Here is a 21,737-nt window from a genome sequence, read left to right on the forward strand (position 1 = left end):
ATATATTTCAGGTGCAGATTGCGGCGTAACTAACCGTTGCAATTTCTGAGGCTTCTCCCTGCTCATGCCATGACTATAAAAAGCGGGTGTGATAGGAAGGGGGCGGGCCTGTCGGCAGGACTTTCTTTTCCGTCCTGGATAACGGAAACCAGACAGATCCATTCTGATTGCCCATAGACCTCTATTATGACAGATCAAAATGGAATGCCTCTAAAGGATTCCGTTTTAAATTCCGTCTGACATATTCCGTTATTTTCCGTTATAACCATGTAACACTTATGTAAACCCATTCTTAATTGAGTGTTGCGGCTTCTAAAATGTGGCCACTTGTGAGTTTCAGGAAAATTATGTAACAAAATTCAGGGTGAAAGTTAAAGAACAAGGCTAAAACTACATATTATTGAAAAAAATTTATGTTTTACTTCACATCCCAATGTTAAAAACAACTCTATAAAACACCTGTTTTAATTTACCTCATACCTAGATTAATTCTTGAAAGGGGTGTAGTTTCCAAAATGGGGTCACTTCTTGGGGTTTTCACTTGACTGGTACCTCAGGGCATTGCAAATGCCCTCCAAAAGCCAAACGATGCTCTTTATCATCTGAGCACTACCATGTGCCCAAACAGCAGCTCACAATCAAATATGGGGTGTTGGTGTTCTCTGAAAGGGGTATTAAAGGGGTATTATCATCTTAATGATCACTGTTAAATCTGTTAATGATTTAACAGTGATAATTTTTCGAAATATATTTCATTAACAAATCCCCACCCCTTAGAAAAAAATAAACCTATACTTACCTGACTGTTGTCTTCTGTCTCCCCTGGTAACGGCCACTGTTCTTCTCAGGAATCGCTGTGGCCGCGCGTGCCCAGACGTCTTCTTTTCTTCTCCCGGCCGCGTGCTGTACTGAACGCGCACGCCAAGTCCGCGCATGCGCCCTGGTGACTTCTTTCTGGCAAGTATACTATACTGGCCAGGAAGAAGTCACCAGGGCGCATGCGCGGCGGCGTGCACATTCAGTCCAGCACGCGGCCCGGCCGGGAGAAGACATCAATGAAGATGGAGCCCGCCCCCTGCCGAAACCAGGAAGTGGACGGCGCACCGGGAGCAGGTAAGTATAAACCTGCGTCTTGAGAAAACCCCTTTAATTAAATGTGTGGTGCTTTTTTTTTTTCTTTTGCTCCTTGTGAAAATGAAAAATATGTGTCTAAAACATTTTTTATTAAAAAAATAAAAATTTTATAGTCACTGCCCAGTTGTAATACATTCCATGAAACACCTATTTTTGATTGGTCTACTTTCCAAAATGTGGTCACGTATTGGGGATTTATGGTAAGCTGTACTGGTACCTTAGGAGTTTTAAAAATGTGACATGGCACCGAGAAACCATTCTATCAAAATCTTCCCTCCAAAAACCAACTACAACTCCTTCCCTTTCAACCCTGTTTATGACCATGAATGGGGTATTGCCATAATCAGGAGAAATTGCGGAACAAATTGTAGAAGCTTTTTCTCTTAATACTCAGTAGTAAAATGAAAAATTTAGACTAGATCAATGTTTTATTTGAAAAGTTACATTTTATTTTTATTTCCACGGTTCACGATTAATACATCCTGTAAAACACCTGTGGTGTCAAAATACCCCTAGGAAAATTACTTGAGGGGTTGTATATTCCAGAATGTTTTATTTTATAATTATAATTTTTTTTTTAAGGGTATTTGTTTTATTTGTTCAGCTCAAGGACTCTATAAACCAGACATGGTGCCCGAAACACATCCAAATAAAAACAAGGCCCTAAAATCCATAGGGTCCTCCATCATTTCTGAGGACAAAATCAGGGTAATACGTATTGAGGTTTGTTTTGCTGTTAACCCTTACCGTGTTAAGGAAAAAATTGAATAAAATGGCAAAACCTATGCTGGAGGGGTCTGAGGCGGTGAGACAAGGAAAATAAAATAAAAATACTCGCCTCATTCCAAGCTGCCATCTTTAGTGGTCCTTTATTGGGCTGTGACCTTGGATCCCTGCAATGTTGGTACATTGCCTAATAGTGGCCTGTGATCTATGAAGGTGATCAGCAAGGCAGGGAACCATAGGTTCCAGTATGATATTTCTGAGGAAGGTAATATAGTTGAATTCAGTAGGGCACCTGCAACCAACAGCCATGTGTTCCAGATGCCTCTAGCACTAATAAATACTGGAAGCCTCAAGTCACCAGCAGCCACGAAGAAGGCTTGGCATCAGCCCACCAGGAATCTTCCCACTAGGTCTATGGCCACTCTACCCAGTTAGTGTGTCTCTGGGCACCACAATCAATTTACCTGCAATGGTGGCTGCAATCAAATTTATTCTCAACTAAATTTACAAGTCCTTTTCCATGTCGGATTTACCTAGTGTTTTCCATTTACTATGTACCGGTGACTTGCATATTCCCTTCCCTTGTGCATAAACTTGCATTTATCAGTTTTAGGGTATGACCACACGATCGGGTTTCTGCATGCATTTGGAAGTCAAAACCAGGAGTAAATTCAAAAAAAGAGAAGTCATACCTGACCTTAATATTTTCTCTCCTTTTATGATCCACGCCAGATTTTGGCTTCCAAAACTGCATGCGGAAACCTGATGGCTGTACCCTTAAACCTCATTTGCAACTTCTCGTCCCAAGCCTCCAATCTATCCAGATCCATCTGTAACAGTATACTGTCATTTGTAGCATATACAGTATATATATATATACAGTACAGACCCAAAGTTTGGACACACCTTCTCATTCAAAGAGTTTTCTTTATTTTCATGACTAGGAAGATTGTAGATTCACACTGAAGGCATCAAAACTATGAATTAACACATGTGGAATTATATACATAACAAAAAAGTGTGAAACAACTGAAAATATGTCATATTCTAGGTTCTTCAAAGTAGCCACCTTTTGCTTTGATTACTGCTTTGCACACTCTTGGCATTCTCTTGATGAGCTTCAAGAGGTAGTCACCTGAAATGGTTTTCACTTCACAGGTGTGCCCTGTCAGGTTTAATAAGTGGGATTTCTTGCCTTATAGATGGGGATGGGAACATCAGTTGCGTTGTGGAGAAGTCAGGCGGATACACAGCTGATAGTCCTACTGAATAGACTGTTAGAATTTGTATTATGGCAAGAAAAAAGCAGCTAGGTAAAGAAAAACGAGTGGCCATCATTACTTTAAGAAATGAAGGTCAGTCAGTCCGAAAAATTGGGAAAACTTTGAAAGTGTCCCCAAGTGCAGTCACAAAAACCATCAAGCGCTACAAAGAAACTGGCTCACATGCGGACCGCCCCAGGAAAGGAAGACCAAGAGTCACCACTGCTGCGGAGGACAAGTTCATCAGAGTCACCAGCCTCAGAAATCGCAGGTTAACAGCAGCTCAGATTAGAGACCAGGTCAATGCCACACAGAGTTCTAGCAGCAGACACATCTCTAGAACAACTGTTAAGAGGAGACTGTGTGAATCAGGCCTTCATGGTAGAATATCTGCTAGGAAACCACTGCTAAGGACAGGCAACAAGCAGAAGAGACTTGTATGGGCTAAAGAACACAAAGAATGGACATTAGACCAGTGCAAATCTGTGCTTTGGTCTGATGAGCCCAAATTTGAGATCTTTGGTTCCAACAACCGTGTCTTTGTGCGACGCAGAAAAGGTGAACGGATGGACTCTATATCCCTGGTTCCCACCGTGAAGCATGGAGGGGGAGGTGTGACGGTGTGGGGGTGCTTTGCTGGTGACACTGTTGGGGATTTATTCAAAATTGAAGGCATACTGAACCAGCATGGCTACCACAGCATCTTGCAGCGGCATGCTATTCCATCCGGTTTGCGTTTAGTTGGACCATCATTTATTTTTCAACAGGACAATGACCCCAAACACACCTCCAGGCTGTGTAAGGGCTATTTGACCATGAAGGAGAGTGATGGGGTGCTGCGCCAGATGACCTGGCCTCCACAGTCACCGGACCTGAACCCAATCGAGATGGTTTGGAGTGAGCTGGACCGCAGAGTGAAGGCAAAAGGGCCAACAAGTGCTAAGCATCACTGGGAACTCCTTCAAGACTGTTGGAAGACCATTTCAGGTGACTACCTCTTGAAGCTCATCAAGAGAATGCCAAGAGTGTGCAAAGCAGTAATCAAAGCAAAAGGTGGCTACTTTGAAAAACCTAGAATATGATATATTTTCAGTTGTTTCACACTTTTTTGTTATGTATATAATTCCACATGTGTTAATTCATAGTTTTGATGCCTTCAGCGTGAATCTACAATTTTCATAGTCATGAAAATAAAGAAAACTCTTTGAATGAGAAGGTGTGTCCAAACTTTTGGTCTGTACTGTATATACACACACACAATATAATGTCCTCTGTAGTGTGTATATGTGTATATATATATATATATAGATATATATATATATATGTATACTGTATATACACAGTATAATTTCTTCATTCGTGTTAATTACTTTACACAGTTTAGTGTCATCTGCAACAAATTATACGCTACTGTGCATGCCTTCTACAAGATCATTTATAAATATTTTGAAGAGAATAGGGCCCAATACTAACCCCTGTGGTACCCCTCTAAGCAGTGACCCATCTAAAACTGATCCCTGTGGTACCCTACTGTTAACAGTGGACCATCTAATACTGACCCCTATGGTACCCCATCATTAACAGTGACCCATCTAATACTGACCCCTGTGGTACCCCACTATTAACGGTGTACTGTCTGAAACTGACTCCTGCAGTACTCCATTAGCAGGGCCGGTGCTACCATAAGGCAGACCAAGTGGCTGCCTTAGGGCGCACCCTGGGGGAGGGTGGAAAAATGTGACATGGAGGGGGAGAAATGTGACATGGAGGGCTGATGTGACATAGGGGGGTGATTTGACATGGAGGGGGAGAAATGTGACATGGGGCTGATGGCTGACATGGGGGCATGATGTCTTACATGGGGGCATGATGGCTTACATGGGGGCATGATGGCTGACATGGGGGGCTAATGGCTGACATGGCGGCATGATGTCTGACATGGAGGGCTGATGTCTGACATGGGGGTCTGATCTGAGGTCTGATTAACATTGGGGGTCTGATTGCTGGTCTGACTTGAGGTGTAATGGAAAATATATTTTTCTTATTTTCCTCCTCTAAAACCTAGGTGTGTCTTAGAGGGTGAAAACTACGGTCCTCAAACCAGCGATTGTTTGAAGCAGAGAGAAGATACCAGGACCACACAGAGGAGGAGCGAGCTGCTGCAGACGGGACCAGGGCCAGGTGAGCTGCGAGGGGGGGGGGGGGGCCAAAATGGAGCTTCGCTTGTGTTGGCAAAACTCCTTGCACCGGTCCTGTCCACTAGTAATGGTGACTCAGGGTATGTTCCACTAGGAACTGCTTGCATAGTATGTGTCAACTATTTGGTCACTTTATGTGAAAATGACTACTCTCTAAATAGGCTATAGTCATTGCAAAATACAATGAAGCAGATACTCACCATAATTTTTGTAAAACTGATCCCAGGCTGGCAAACTTCCCCGGTTTAAGAAATCATCACCTTTGTCAACATAAACTTCTTTCACAAGCTTGTACCCAGTGACAACCACGACTGGACGAGTTCCCAGATAGACCGTGAACACATTGCCATACTTCTTACGGAGCTGAATTAGATGATAAAGGAGTTCATACTTTTAATGCTGCTTATAAGTATTAGAAACAGAAGACATGCTCTACTTAGCTTGCTTTTATAACTTCCATTTTATTTTTATCTAGGCTCTCATAGAGTACTATTTTTGTGGAGACCACCAAAGCTGGCGTAGGGAGTCTCAGGACACATCTAAATGGGGCAGATATGATCCAAGCTTGCATATACTTAAAGGCGTTTATCCGAGAGTAACGAATGCTCCCCTATATGCCGGGCCCCTCACACTGGTTCTTTTTACCTGGCTCCCGCTCCTGGTCCCTGCACCACTGCTGCTGCTTCCCCCCGTGCACGGATGAAAACATCCGGTGTCGGGAAGGGGGGGGGGGTGGCAGTCAATGGCAGGGGTCGAGCCTCCCTAGCATGACCCACTTTGCTAGAGAGGCTCGTCCTCATTACCGCCTGCCATTGTCTGCTACCCCCAAAACCAGATGTTTTCATCCACGCACGGGGAGAAGCAGCAGCGGTGGTGTGGGAGTATGGGGGAGCATTTGTTAGTCTTAGATAACACCTTTATATGATAAATGTCATCAAAGGTAGAAGAAAAAAGAGAGAATGCGGCACTCACCGAATCTTCATCAAGTCGTAGCTTTATTCGTGTTAAAACAAAGCGGGTGCGGGTCACAATTCACAGAAGAAAAAGGCAACAGGCTTGACAAAGCGCGATTGTTGCGCGAAACGGCTGTTGCCTTTTTCTTCTGTGAATTTGTTTTAACCCGAATAAAGCTACGACTTGATGAAGATTCAGTTAGTGCCGCCTTCTCTTTTTTCTTCTACCTTTGATGACATTTGGTTTTTCACTTTGGCTGAGCACCACTCGATTTTTTGCATGGTTGCTGAGGGCAAGTTACCTGCACCGTACCGTGTTCAGTATGCCGGCAGTTTTTTCTTCTTTGTTTTGCGAATTTATATGATAAATGTTTTACTTAAAGGAGTTGTTTAGGATGAGGGTCTATTTTCCAGAAACAGCACCATTCTTGTCAACAGGTTATGTCTGGTACTGCAAACTACAGACGCAACCCACAGTCATGATTGGTGCTGTTTTTGGATAAAAGCAGACTGATTTTCGTAATCCTTAGTCCTGGAGAATAGCTCTAAGAATGTTTTTTTTTTATTATTTAAAAAGGGTCCAAAAACAGAGCCCGGAAACTATAGGCCGGTAAGTTTAACATCTGTTGTGGGTAAACTGTTCGAAGGTTTTCTAAGAGATGCTATCTTGGATACCTCAATGAAAATAAGTAAATAATGCCATATCAGCATGGATTCGTGAGGGATCGGTCATGTCAAACTAATTTAATCAGTTTCTATGAGGAGGTAAGTTCTAGACTTGACAGCAGCAAATCAATGGATGTCGTGTATCTGGACTTCTCCAAAGCATTTGACACTGTACCTCATAAAAGGTTAGTATATAAAATGAGAATGCTTGGACTGGGAGAAAATTTCTGTATGTGGGTAAGTAACTGGCTCAGTGATAGAAAACAGAGGGTGGTATTAGCGGTACACACTCAGATTGGGTCACTGTCACTAGTGGGGTACCTCAGGGGTCAGTATTGGGCCCTATTCTCTTCAATATATTTATTAATGATCTTGTAGAAGGCTTGCATAGTAAAATATCAATTTTTGCAGATGACACTAAACTGTGTAAAGTAATTCACACTGAAGAGGACAGTATACTGCTACAGAGGGATCTGGATAGATTGGAGGCTTGGGCAGATGAGGTTTAACACTGACAAATGTAAAGTTATGCGCATGGGTAGGAATAATACAAGTCACCAGTACATACTAAATTGTAAAACACTGGGTAATACTGACATGGAAAAGGACCTAGGAATTTTAGTTAACAGCAAACTAAGCTGTAAAAACCAGTGTCAGGCAGCTGCTGCCAAGGCCAATAAGATAATGGGTTGCATCAAAAAAGGCATGGATGCCCATGATAAGAACATAGTCCGACCACTTTACAAATCATTAGTCAGACCACACATGGAGTACTGTGTACAGTTCTGGGCTCCTGTGAACAAGGCAGACATAGAGCTGGAGAGGGTCCAGAGGAGGGCAACTAAAGTAATAACTGGAATCGGGCAACTATTAGTACCCTGAAAGATTATCAAAATTAGGGTTATTCACTTTAGAAAAAAGATGACTGAGGGGAGATTTAATTACTATGTATAAATATATCAGGGGTCAGTACAGAGATCTCTCCCATCATCTATTTATCCCCAGGACTGTGACTGTGACGAGGGGACATCCTCTGCGTCTGGAGTAAAGAAGGTTTGTACACAAACATAGAAGAGGATTCTTTACGGTAAGAGCAGTGAGACTATGGAGCTCTCTGCCTGAGGAGGTGGTGATGGTGAGTTCACTTAAAGGGAACCTGTCACCCAAAAATCGCCTATTAAGCTGTTTACAGTACCTTATAGTGCTGTATACTCGGTTCTTGATGCACTTTTTGTTCGTTTTCCCGCATGTCTGCTCATTCAGAAATCGTAGTTATATTCAGCTGCTGCCCCGTGCTGCAAGTCAGGCTTGAAGTCACGGGGGCAGCGGCCTCGGCGTCTTACATGGCCCTCTCCCCGCCCCCTGCCTCTGTTACTGACAGCCGAACTCCGAATCCGGGACCGCGCTCAACGGCCGCATGCGCAGTAAAGGGCGGCAGGAGCGCGGTCCCGGCTGCCGCGCGTACTACGCGCCGTCTTACTTTCGTCGCACTGCGCATGCGCCCGACATCCTGTATCAAACGCGCCCGCGCCCAGATGCCGGGCGCGGGCGCGTTTGATACAGGATGTCGGGCGCATGCGCAGTGCGGCGAAAGTAAGACGGCGCGTAGTACGCGCGGCAGCCGGGACCGCGCTCCTGCCGCCCTTTACTGCGCATGCGGCCGTTGAGCGCGGTCCCGGATTCGGAGTTCGGCTGTCAGTAACAGAGGCAGGGGGCAGGGAGAGGGCCATGTAAGACGCCGAGGCCGCTGCCCCCGTGACTTCAAGCCTGACTTGCAGCACGGGGCAGCAGCTGAATATAACTACGATTTCTGAATGAGCAGACATGCGGGAAAACGAACAAAAAGTGCATCAAGAACCGAGTATACAGCACTATAAGGTACTGTAAACAGCTTAATAGGCGATTTTTGGGTGACAGGTTCCCTTTAAAGAGTTCTTATTACATGCTATAGCTACTAGAGAGGGGTCGTTGATCCAGGGAGTTATCTGATTGCCTGAATGGAGTCGGGAACAAAACATTTTTAAGTGGGGAAAATTGGCTTCTACCTCACAGTTTTTTTTTTTGCCTTCCTCTGGATCAACTTGCAGGATAACAGGCCGAACTGGATGGACAGATGTCTTTTTTTGGCCTTATATACTATGTTACTATGTTCAGATTCCAGTGCATACATTTAGAACAACTATGAAGAGTAATATGCATTGCATCACTTGCATTTCTTCACACTGCCAAGGCCTCAAGGCATGAATGTCCAAAGACTGTAGGGTGTAAGTTGCTTTATTTACTGCTATTAACAGCTATGTCTTCATATTGTACCAAATAGTAGATATATTACTGCAAAAAATCCATAATATTATTTGCAAAAACAGTGATCTTCCAGTACAGGACTTTAGCATAAGGGGACCTCTGGGCAGACCTGCCAACCACATTGGAGCCCCACTTGTAAACATTAAGGGTATGCAAATCTGCAGGTTTATACAGAATCACAAATGTGGATGAGATATTAAGAAAACTCATCCACCTGCTAAAAAAAATCTGTTACATAAATCCACTAACAAATTTGAAGTATATTCATCCCATTTGGACATACCGATACAATGGAAATGGCCACATAGCGGCTACTATGCCTGCAACAATAGTTAAGTTACATCAATTGTGTACTGTATAGATATCTCCCAAAACTACTCTGTTTACCACGAATACCCATAGTCCTGGCTATGGTAGTTGTTCTGCCCAGCAGGGTTAGAAAATCATTACAGATCACGTCTGCCTCAGTCTTGGTATTTCTGAAGTGTTTAGTGTGGTTATAGCACCATCTAGCGGTGTTAAGTTGTATTACACTTTGTTTTTTCTGTTACAATACTACTGCATTGTGGATGGTGCACTGCATTGTGGGAGTGCAAAGTATTCTGGGAAAGAGAAGTCTCCAGGACACATCAGCAGAGCTGCCCTAGGTATGTCTCCTTCTCAAACTCCACCATCCTTGTAAAAGCATATCTAGTGAGAGATCTACCTTTGTTTCAGGGACATGATGTTATGCAGAGCTGTTCAGTCAGTTGTAATTGTTATTCAGGGAGTTATAACTGTTAGATGTTAGACATGTAATCCTATGAACATGCAACCATTTTACCATGTGCTTCAGTGTTAATGTCATGTTATAGTACACGCTATCCATGCTTAATACTTATACATGTTATTTGCATTCTTGTAGTTTTACAAAAAAAAATCCCGTTTTACTAATCAATCAATCATATAGAATCAATTAAATGTAAAATCTTTCACTCACGCGCACAGTACAGAGAGTACAACCTGTTGACCAACAAACAAGTTAGATTGCAAAGAACAGTCCTCTTATTTGGAAGACAGGAACGGTTTATGCTGGATGTCAGACTGCACACTGTGTGAACGTGTAAAAAGACAGAACAGTGGTCTTGGCTCAGATGGGATACACTCTAAATTTTGCTATGGGACCTCAAGGTCTTAGGATACAACCACATGTTCAAGTTTCTTGATGCAGTGTTGGAGGCCAAAATTAGGTGTGGATCATAAATGGAGAGAACGTATAAAGGATAGATATTGCTTATTCTCCTTTTTTTAATTCACTTCTGATCTTGGCTTTTAAAGCTGAATTAAGAAACTTGAATGTTTGGACATACCCTAAGAAATTGCAAATTCTACCCAATAAATATCACATAAGCTGTTCTACTAGAGGAGAGGATGGAATGATTGTAATGTCTATGCCACATGATTTTCTGCTACAAAATTAACAACTATGTCATTAGCTTGAGCAGAACAGTGTGCCAAACTATTCCTTGTAGATAGTGTCCAGTGGGATGCATTGAGGAGTTGTAACTTTACATTGATATAGAACAATATTGCTATAGACCCAACTGGATGACAAAAGCAGTGCTAATAGTAACTGTGACGGTCTGAATATGAGTTACTGTTTGTCATTCCCTTATTCCCATAAAATAATATCGCCAAGAATCCACAGAGTAAAATATCGTTGGTGTCGCATAATAATCCACACAGGAGCCAAAGCTTAAAGGGGTTCTTCACTTTCATTTAACTGATGATCTATCCTCTGGATAGATCATCAGCTTCTGATCGGCCGGGGTCCGACACCCGGGACCCCCGCCGATCAGCTGTTTGAGAAGGCAGCGGCGCTCCAGCAGCGCCACGGCCTTCTCACTGTTTACCGCCGGGCCGCCCGCCCACTGACGTCACGACTAGTATCAACTAGAGTGGGCGCGGCTAAGCTCTGTTCACTTGAATGGAGCTTAGCCGCGCCCACTCTAGTTGATACAAGTCGTTACGTCAGTGGGCGGGCGGCCCGGCTGTAAACAGTGAGAAGGCCGCGGCGCTGCTGGAGCGCCGCTGCCTTCTCAAACAGCTGATCGGCGGGGGTCCTGGGTGTCGGACCCCGGCCGATCAGAAGCTGATGATCTATCCAGAGGATAGATCATCAGTTAAATAAAAGTGAAGAACCCCTTTAATGCTGGAACAAGACACGTTTAATGGAAAGCAAGGGCATTAAATTAAACAGCATCAAACTCTTCCTCTGAGCCAGCAAGTAAATGGAGTTTTGGAAACATACTAAACTCAATTTACAAAACAGGAGCTTGGTTACATCGCTTACAAGCAATCACTGTGGCTTTTCCAAGACAATGGCCAAGAGTGTTATTTTGTGTATTTTAATTAAGTAGATCAGTCTTGTGGTTAGAACCAGACTGAATGTCTCGGAAGTGTGTGTACACATATGTCCTTGATACACATAATAGATGTCTACGTCCATTGTTAGGAGTAGGTATCAAAGGGGATTAAGTAGCCGGGAGGTAAAATAACCAAAAGGTTACTGGGAAGTTCTTCACAGTAACCAAAAAGTAAGTATTATCAAAAAATAACTAGAGACCATGCCAAAACAGTTGAAAAGTTTTGGGTGAGGAGAAGGTTCCATTTTAGCTTTACTGGCAGAAGGATACAATGAGCATTAGGTTGCTTCCATACTTAAAATTTCAAAGACAGAGGTTCATAAGAACAAGTTCAAGCTGCAAACATTGAGAACAATGAAGCTTCAGACTGTCAGAGGGCAGAAATGATGCTTTACTGACCATGATGACCACCACCTCATTCGAATCTCACTTATTCCCCCTTTATTTTGCTTCGGAGCCAAAACCTGGGGTCCTGCAGTATCCAGGTAGGAGCACTGTGACACATAAAGAGACATTTAGGCCGCACTGCACCACTCGGCATTCCTACTACTACCTGGGATGTGATCAGGGCCGGCTCCAGGTGCATGTGGGCCCTTGGACGATAAATCTCAGTGGGCCCCCATACAGTATATTGACCCCACAGTGGCCCCCCATTCAGAATAATCACCCCCAGTCACTCCCCATTCAGAATAATCACCCCCAGTGACCCCCACACTGGGGTTTATACTGTATGGAGGGTCACTGGGGGTCATTATACTGTATGAGGGTCACTGGGGGTCATTATACTGTATAAGGGGCCCTCACTAGCTACAGTAGAACTGACTGGGCCCCACAGAAATTTTTGTACGAACATCCCCTCCCCCCCGTGGGATCACATTTTTCTATCCGTTTGATGTATACAAAAAAGGTACCGTATACAAATGTGCAGCACACCATGTTTTTGTATACGTATACTGCAGAGTCCAGTAGAAAAATACATACATTGACATATATGTTTTTTTACTACAGAACTGTATGGGGAACGGCCGCCACTGCATAGCATCAGTCCGAGGCATCTGTTAATGTATAGTGATGAACGGCATGGGTCATATTCCAATTCGTGATATTTTGTAGAATATTTGTTGAATATTCGCGAATTCGAATATTCGTTATATTCTACATTCTTTTTTTTTACTTGCCCTGAATTGCTGTGCAGTGACCCGCAAGATAGCATGTTTTTACCGTAATAAAGCTACTATCAACACAACTAACGGTGAGTGACGCTTTTCCGTCATCTCTTCAATATAGTAACTAGATAACACCGCCATATAGTGACCTGATAAAAGGGCATAAGAGGACACAGTACATGGTGTGGCAAAACCAACCTCGCCACTGGGTTTTGGAGGGGCCTGGCTACCAGCCTCTTGCCCCAGGATTATGGGCCCTCTCATCAGCCAGGCTTCCTTTGTTCACAAAGGACTTGTACTAACTTGAACCCCTGGTCTAATTTGTGCCATTTTGGGATGTTAAATGTCTATGTGTATTGTAAAGGGTGGGACATTGTATACGTTGAGTAGGGAGGTCTGTTCCATTGTCTATCTGTGTGTATTGGCGATGTCTCTTTGTCCTGAGAGATAATTGAATTACGTCTCGGTTGTCTCCAGGACAGAAGACATTGTGTATTCTCCTGCCTGTGATGATTGCATCAACCCAGTGTGAGGTAGAGGGGAGGATTTTGTGTGGGAGTGTCTGAGTGTTTTGTACGTGGTTATTGGCTGTTTTTACAAAACCCTGGGGGTGGTAACCTTATTGGAAGATGTGTATAAATCAATGCTTGTGTGTTCAAATAAAGAGTTCCTGCTTTACCCCTTCATGAAGTTTTGGCTCATGTTTGAGGAATGGGATAACTACACTCTTGGGGATTGCTATATCACAATACTCCCCTGAGTATAAGCTCTTGTAAGAGCTTGTTCATGGTTCCTGCTCTCTGGATTTAGGAGAGGTTCACCCACTGGAAGCTGAAGCCCGGTCTTGGGTCCAGCGTGGGTGGAGGACGGTGAGACCCCAACCAAGCTGCGGCGGTTTGTGGGGTCTGTGCTGGTTATGGTGTCAAGTTGAGTGCTTGGAGCCCTCGGGAAGCACTAGGAGCATCCATCAATGGAGGTACCCGGTCGGGGTGCTAGGAGATCCGTTACACATGGAATGACTAGGGGCACTGTACAGGGTATGGTAAGAGGGCACAATGCAGGGTATAAGGGGGCACAGTACAGGGTGGGGGGCACAGTCAGTTGACCCTGTGACATTAGAAGGTCCTTATGGTGCGTGAGGTTTACGCACCACCATAATGAGAGGCGGAGGAGTGAGGCAGGTGACCGGGGCCCTGGATGGACAGGAGGGTGGACACAGCAAGTAGGTGGAAGGGGCTCTGAGTGGGATTCATACAAGAAGTAGGGGCAGAAGGTCTGTGCAGGGCAGCAATAGGAGATCATAGGTTGGAACAGGAGCTCTGGATACATAAGTTAGGAAAGGAGACAGCAGGGGCTCCATGAGGATGAGATAGGACAGTATATGGGGGGCAGGGGCAGGTGTCATGGAGGCAAACTGCTTAATGAGGCAGTAAAACACCTACATCGCATGAAGCTGCTGGTCTACAGCATCCAGCAGCAGCTTGAAGAGTTCCCTGACATCCTCCCACCCCTCCTGTCCCACAGAGAAGAGACAGTCACAGTGCAGACTCACTCACAGACTGTCTGCATCTCTTCACACTTCTGGTCCACTAGGGTCTCTCTCCTCCTCAGGCAGCACATCCTGTGTAGAGTGGTCGTGTCTGAAGCTCCACAGCATGAAAGCTTGTAAGCTTGTGACTTAGCTCCCTGCGCTCCAGCAATGAGCGCTTCCATCTTTATTGATGGAAGCGCTCATAGCAGCGCACTGGGCCCCGTCACTTGCCCGGGTGTGCCGGGTACTGATGCCGACCCTGGATGCGATAGGGGCCCTGGGGGGCGGTTCATTGCATATGTCTCAACATTTATCTTTTGCGAAATTATGTAAAGAAATGCATTGCCAATCCGGAGGCCTTGGCATGAGAATAAGTATAACTGAAAATCTTTTCCTACGTCCTATTAACCAGTTCTAGACATGTTCCTCTTTGGAATAGGAATTATGCTTGAAACTGTACAAAAGCATGGGTGAGAAATGTATGTTTTGCCTAATCATTAATATTACACTATAAATGCTCAAACTGGACTTATACATCATAATTATCTGTATATGTGTTAACCATTTTTAAACCCAATATGTAAATGGATATAATAACTTTTTATCTGCTAAGTTCCCATGCAAACCAATACATTTTGCCATCTCCAATATATGATTTTTCATTGAAGGTACCGTACTCACTTCCATCAAAGAATTCACAATATCTCCTCTAATATCCAGAGCATTTCCCAGCAGTGGAAGAGGTGTTGGTCCAGGTGGAAGGTTCCCACGATTCCTTAATGAATTTAGGCTTAAATACAAGATAAAGCATAAGATACACAAGGTAAATAAAAGTGTTGGATAGTGTAATAAATCCATTACAAGTCAGTTCTTGCAAACATAGGAGCTTTACAATACTGTTCATCTTCAATATATATAAGCTAAAGAAACTTACCGTAGGTGGAGCAAAGAAGGGCAGAGCATTCATATGATAGGCTAGAAAGGTATTTAACTGCATGTGGACTGCAGCCAGAACCCACAATGAGAAATATATGTGAATACTGAAGCAAACAGGGTCATTCATCGTACAAATGGCATACCACCAAGTGCCGCCAGGTAGTACAACGATAACAATCTTCAGTTTGGTGACTATTCCATCAGACTGTGCACATCTATTAGGAAACATGTTGCACCTAGTAATCAAACTTACCCCAACAAATTCAAATGGATTTTGACAGTTCACACTTTTGTTCATGGATTCCACTGGGGTACTGGTCTGACTTTCCAGTATCTTTATGGCAATCTGTGACACTGTTCTTGTTGTGAAAAGTATTGGAACATCTGTTCACACCATTACAGTCAAAGTGGTCCAAAAGGATTCATTAAGTTCCACTTGAAAGCTATATCCTTCATAGATATCACGGCTCTCTTGAAAACAATAAGACCTTGTTTATACTGACATCTTGATAATATTTTACGACTTTTAATTGAGCTCATGACTTGCCCATGTATACACTGCAGCATCCTGCTCCCAGAGTCGCATTATACTGCAAAGTGCAAACATATTTTTGTCATGTCATGTATGCATTTACTGTGTATTTTCTGTACGTTGATGGTAATTATAGGCCACACTTATAGCCACCACTACATGGGGCTGGTGTCACCCTCTATATAAGAGAGGGCATAACAATCTAGAGCCAGTCTAAGCCAGTTCAGTGCAGTCTAAAACCAGCAAAGAGTGAAGATGTAGGTCTGACAGTTTAGCCCATCCTGGACCTGGATCCGCCCAGGATAGAGCCATAGCATTTCCAAAATAGAGCAGATGCAAGAGAGGTATAGAGAAAGACCTGTAGAGTTGAGCAGTCGTGAAAATCGCAAGCATCCGCAAGCAAGTGCGGATGCGGTGAGATTTTCACGCACGGTTGCTAGGAGATCATCGGGATGGGTACCCGATCTTTATTATTTTCCCTTATAACATGGTTATAAGGGAAAATAATAGCATTCTGAATACAGAATGCATAGTACAATTGGGCTGGAGAGGTTAAAAAAATTAATAAAAATAATTTAACTCACCTTAATCCACTTGTTCGTGCAGCCGGCCTCTCTTCTGTCTTCTTTTGTGAGGAATAGGACCTTTGATGAAGTCACTACGTTCATCACATGGTCCGTCACATGATCCATCACCGCGCAATGAAAACTGAACATCGGAACGCAATCGCAGTCAAAACTGACTGCAATTGCGTACCAACTCGCGCGGGTTTGCCGCAATGCACCGGGACGCATCTTATCTGGACACGCTCATGTGGAAGAGGCCTTATTTGTTATAATTTGGATGATTATGGCTTACAGCTTATGAAAACCCTAAAGTCACAATCTCAGGTCTCCTTTGCTCAGGGGGTATGGATTAATTAGCTGACTAGATTGTGACACTTTGAGCCTAGAATATTGAACCTTTTCACAATATTCAAATTTTAAGCTGCAATACTGAAATAAATGAACTTTTGCACGATATTCTAATTTTTCGAGTTTCTCCTGTATAGTACTGAAAAACTATAAAAATTGTTCTAACGATATTGTAAAATTAGATCGTATTTTCTGTTCAGACCTGTGGGAAAGTAACTTCCTAATTCAAACATCCAATATGCCTCACGGCTAAGGAGTTTTCGTTTGTGATTTCCTCCTCTAATTAGATAAATAATCCTTTCCACTCCCTGAACAGAAAACATTGCAAATTTCATAATATGGTATATAGTGTGAGGAATTAGCTCTTTTTCAGGGGTCATTCTCACAATTATGTCCACAACAGCTGGATTGCAGGTCCAAACGTCAGATTTATTTTTACAACAGCCAAACAAAAATAACAAAACAAACCCCTTGCCTATCTGGGCTCTAACTAAACAGGAACAATCCTACCTCATTTATAGCACCGTTCACACACTGTACCAACATGCGGCTTTTCCAGCCTATACTCCAGCACTTCCAGGCTGTAACAAAGTCCAGTACCTTTGGGGGATTGTGGCCCATAAGTCCGCCTGACTCTGGCCTAGCGACCGCCGATTCCCAGACCTCGTGGAGTCCCCCAAAGCTCAGGCTAACACCTAGCCCCGTGGCCCCTCAGCCAGCCCGGCTGAGACCACCCTTCCAGAGCCTCCAGCAGGCCTCTGTGGCACAAGATTCTCTCTCCCTGACTGACAGTCTGGGCTGGGCTCTTATCCCAGACTGATTGTGGCACCTGGTGCTGCCTTAGACCTGATGACTGACGGGGAAGACACAGAAACTCCATGAATCTCCTGTCACTGCCTCACATACCCCCACCCCTATGTTCAAGCCTGTAGGGGTGAACACTAGCATTAAATCCAGATGCTCGTGAACAGGCATTGACCTGGCCTACAGTCTTCCCCTTATTCTGCCAGATCCAGGACAACACAGCACTTTGTTTGTCACCCTCATGAGTTTATTACAGAGCCGATAAGAGCAGTGAGATTTTATTGCCCATCTAATGAGCCAGTACTGTCTTTTTAGATTTTTTTGCCTTCTGCACATGCTCCTCACATCCTTTCTTGGACTGCTGCAACTCTGGACCAAACTGGTCACAGTCATAGTTGTGTCCCGACTCTTTCTCCTTTGACTTGCGGAGCTCTTTCAGGAGAGCAGGCTTATCCGCGCTTATTCTTTTACATGCCTCCGATTCACTTCTTCCTTCTTTCCAGCAGTGTTTTTTCCTGCAGCACCCAAGGACTTCACGTCCTCCCACACCTCGGCCTCAACGTCTTGAGCCTTGGTTTTCTTGGACCCGGCATCATATACTTGCCCTCTTAAGTTCTTTTCCTCTTTCTCACCGAGGTAGGAGGTACCGGGGACCCCAGGAACTTCACCAGACTCGTCGACTTCTGACATTTTCTCCAGAGGCTCCCTTAGGACACGGTTCGTCTTTCGGGAAGTATTCAGGAGAGTCGGCCCATAGTAGTAAACAGGATTTACATACTGGTCGTCCATCTCCTCGTACTTCTTCTCCAGCATGCTACTAGCTACTTGGAAGGCCTTATAGGCGGAGGGGACGTCTTTTCTGACCAGGTCCTGGCTACACACTGCCATGAGCCTCTTGGCCTCTGCATCCATGTTAGCCCCATCAACGGGTTCAGCAGAAAGCTCTTCCATCTTCTCTGACTCGGCCGGCACTGCAACGCCACCATCTCCAGACCCATTCTTAACATGCTCTGGCTTAGACTTCTCCAGCTCATAGACGTTCTTCCCAACGTCATCCTTTGAGCTCATGAGACCCTCCATCTCTGCTCTAAGTTGCTTGTTCAGCCTCTCAAACTCTTCTCGCTCCTCAAGAGCTTCTTCAAGGGCTCTAGCCAAGGAAAGAGCCTTGATCTCCTTTTTCAGAGCATCAGCCTCCGCTTGGTCAAGTTCTTCGGCATATCGAACCGAGATGTATTTCTCTTCAGCCAGGAGCTGGTCAAACTTCTTATGTTTCTTCTCCAACTTAGACACAATTTGTCTCTGGTGTTCCAGGTCCACCATTCGATCACGTAACTCTTGGTCAAGTTGAGCAATCCTGGCTTCCAAAAGTCTTTTCTCCTCCAAGAGCAGATTTTCCTGAGATGCTGTTTGAGACCTCATCAGCCAGCTCATCCCTTTCCAGCTCCGCATGATGTCTGGATCGCTCAGAAGCTGCTAGTTCCTCTCGGAGTTGGAGAATTTCCGCTTCTATTTGTGACTCTAGATCCACCAGTTCATTAATGTCTTTCTGAGTCTCCTCCTTTGACTCCTCTGGAGCTTTCTCCAGTTGCTCTGCGAGACCAGCTAGTCTCTTCTCTAGTGTATCTAGGAACTGTGCGGAGCGAGTGAAAACATCTTCAAGTTTGTAGCTGTACTGACCTGTCAGGTCCTTTACCACGGCCTGGGTCTCATACACTAGGCTGAAGTCTCCCCACTTAACTCTCGTCATGTCAGATACAACTGTCATCTGGTCGCTACTAGTAACCACCTCAACTTCGCAAGACTTCGACCTGGTAGCTTCGCTCTCAGAGTTGCTAATGGTCACAGCACATACGTCACCTATGCTGCTCATGTCATTATTAACGCTGACCTCTAGGGGCACTGATGAGTTAATCCCTACCTGGGACATTACCTTATTGACCATAGAACACTGTGGAGACTGCATATCCACCTCTAGGACTGTCACACTTTCCTGTCTGTTCACCCCCTTAGGTTCAACCAGCTGTAATTTTTCAACATTTATCAACCTTTCTGACTTTTTATAATTTTCCCTCCAGGGGGCGCTATTTCCCCGACCACATCCTGCAATGGAAAAGGAATGTCATTATCATCACCTATTTTACAAGACGTCACATTTTCATTTTGCAGTTTACCAGCACCATTGTTTCTGATGATCACTTCATTTAAAGGGCTAGAAACCACTTCTGCAGGAGTTTCATCACCAATGCAGAAGGGTTTCCCCACTTCACCTCATGTACCTGCACCTTAACATCAAGTTCACATCTTTTACAAAAATCCACATTGTCATTATGGCGTTCAAGTAACTTTACACTTTCACTTTGCATCTTATCTGCACCCTTTTTCTCAATGTGCAGCTCCTTCACATTATCATTTAAAGGGACAGATACAGGTTCTGCAGGAGTTTTGTCACTTTCTGCAGAAGTGTCTCCATTACTCAAAACCTCCAAGCATAAGGGAAAATTACGGCCCAACATTCCCTCAGTGAGAACCACCTGATAGTCCGTATTATCCGCATAATTGTCCCGAACATATAACACTCTATCAGTCTCTGGGGCGGCTATCATGCTACAAACTACAAATTGGCGTGGTATTAAAAAGCATGAAGAGGGAATTGGCTATATGTTCAGTCCCTTATCCCCACATAATACGTAACTCCCTCCCAGCCCCATATAAATGACCACACAACACTACTGCTTGGATTTAATCGGCCACAGCAGCCGTTTATTAAATAAATACATAACATAACTTAATAAATTAACCAATGACGAGGGAGGTCCTAGAAGCCCCAATAACCTCATAAACACCGTAACAAACCTGCGACTCCATCTTGCCCCCAGCCGTTGAACCCAGCTCGGAGGCAGCAACTGATGGACGCCTAGTTCGTTAGTACCGGCTCCTCCATGAGAGTCCAGCCCCTACCGCGGGGCCCTCCCATCCTCAGATACCACCATATTTTCCACTTCCAGGACCTCCCCCGCCTCCATGACTGCTATGACAAACACTCCTGACCTACAACCCTACCCTGACCAACGTCATAAGCTCCAACCCCCCAACCATCACCATCACTCCCCCCCCTCCACCAAAAATCCTACTACAAACCCCATTCTTACTATACTTTCATTTATTTTTTTATATTTTTTTTAAACTATCACTGCCATCCCTAGGGACGGGAGGGTGGGCGTTTGCTTTCCCTGGCCGAATGCCTCTGCCCCCGCCTCCTCCTCACTCTGACCAGCAGCCCCTCCCCCTCGTTCTCATGACTACCCGCGCCCTTACTAACTTCTCTGCACCTTAACCCTTAACTCACCTGGCCCCTCTCAGCCAAAACCCTCTTCATGGCCGGCCTCCCCTTAACGCTGCGCTTCTTGTCCGGCCTCACTTGAAGAGGGAATTGGCTATATGTTCAGTCCCTTATCCCCACATAATACGTAACTCCCTCCCAGCCCCATATAAATGACCACACAACACTACTGCTTGGATTTAATCGGCCACAGCAGCCGTTTATTAAATAAATACATAACATAACTTAATAAATAAACCAATGACGAGGGAGGTCCTAGAAGCCCCAATAACCTCATAAACACCGTAACAAACCTGCGACTCCATCTTGCCCCCAGCCGTTGAACCCAGCTCGGAGGCAGCAACTGATGGACGCCTAGTTCGTTAGTACCGGCTCCTCCATGAGAGTCCAGCCCCTACCGCGGGGCCCTCCCATCCTCAGATACCACCATATTTTCCACTTCCAGGACCTCCCCCGCCTCCAAGAACGCGCAGCTTGACCTCCTCAAGCCTGCGCGTCCCTCCACATCCGTAACGCTATCTCCACTCCATTTTGGATCCCCAAAGACCACAGATCAGTCTCCACCGCATTCAAATGCACCCCATCCGTTCTCCAAAATGCACCAACTCCTTTTTCCAACTCCTCATGACGTACCGCCACAGCCCCATTCCGTGCCATAAACCTGCCCACTGCCCTATTCACCTTGATCCGGGCTTTATTAATGCTCTCCACAGACCTAGCCTCCCTCCATGACTTACGCGGTACAATGTCAGACCACACTGTAACAACACCCGGAAATAACGCCCAAATCCTCAGCAGGTCGAACTTCACATCTCGCACCAACTCCCTAAATGGCCGCCTCCCCAAGTCATTGCCCCCCACATGAA

At 44.7% G+C, this 21,737-nt stretch overlaps 1 protein-coding gene across 1 annotated transcript in view; it reads right to left on the minus strand.

Moving 5' to 3' along the window:
* The window catches only part of LOC122923004 (cytochrome P450 2G1-like), a 52,292-nt gene extending 37,067 nt beyond the window's left edge, over window positions 1–15,225 (minus strand). Inside the window, exons 1-2 of the mRNA XM_044273793.1 lie at window positions 15,027–15,225; window positions 5,521–5,683 (exon numbers count right to left, since the gene is read on the minus strand). Of these exons, the coding sequence (XP_044129728.1) occupies window positions 5,521–5,683; window positions 15,027–15,203 (340 nt within the window). The 5' untranslated portion in view covers window positions 15,204–15,225. The remainder of the gene's footprint in view (window positions 1–5,520; window positions 5,684–15,026) is intronic.
* Window positions 15,226–21,737: the final 6,512 nt, after the last annotated feature.

Source organism: Bufo gargarizans, unplaced genomic scaffold, assembly GCF_014858855.1.
Source record: "Bufo gargarizans isolate SCDJY-AF-19 unplaced genomic scaffold, ASM1485885v1 original_scaffold_1145_pilon, whole genome shotgun sequence".
Lineage (NCBI taxonomy): Eukaryota > Metazoa > Chordata > Amphibia > Anura > Bufonidae > Bufo > Bufo gargarizans.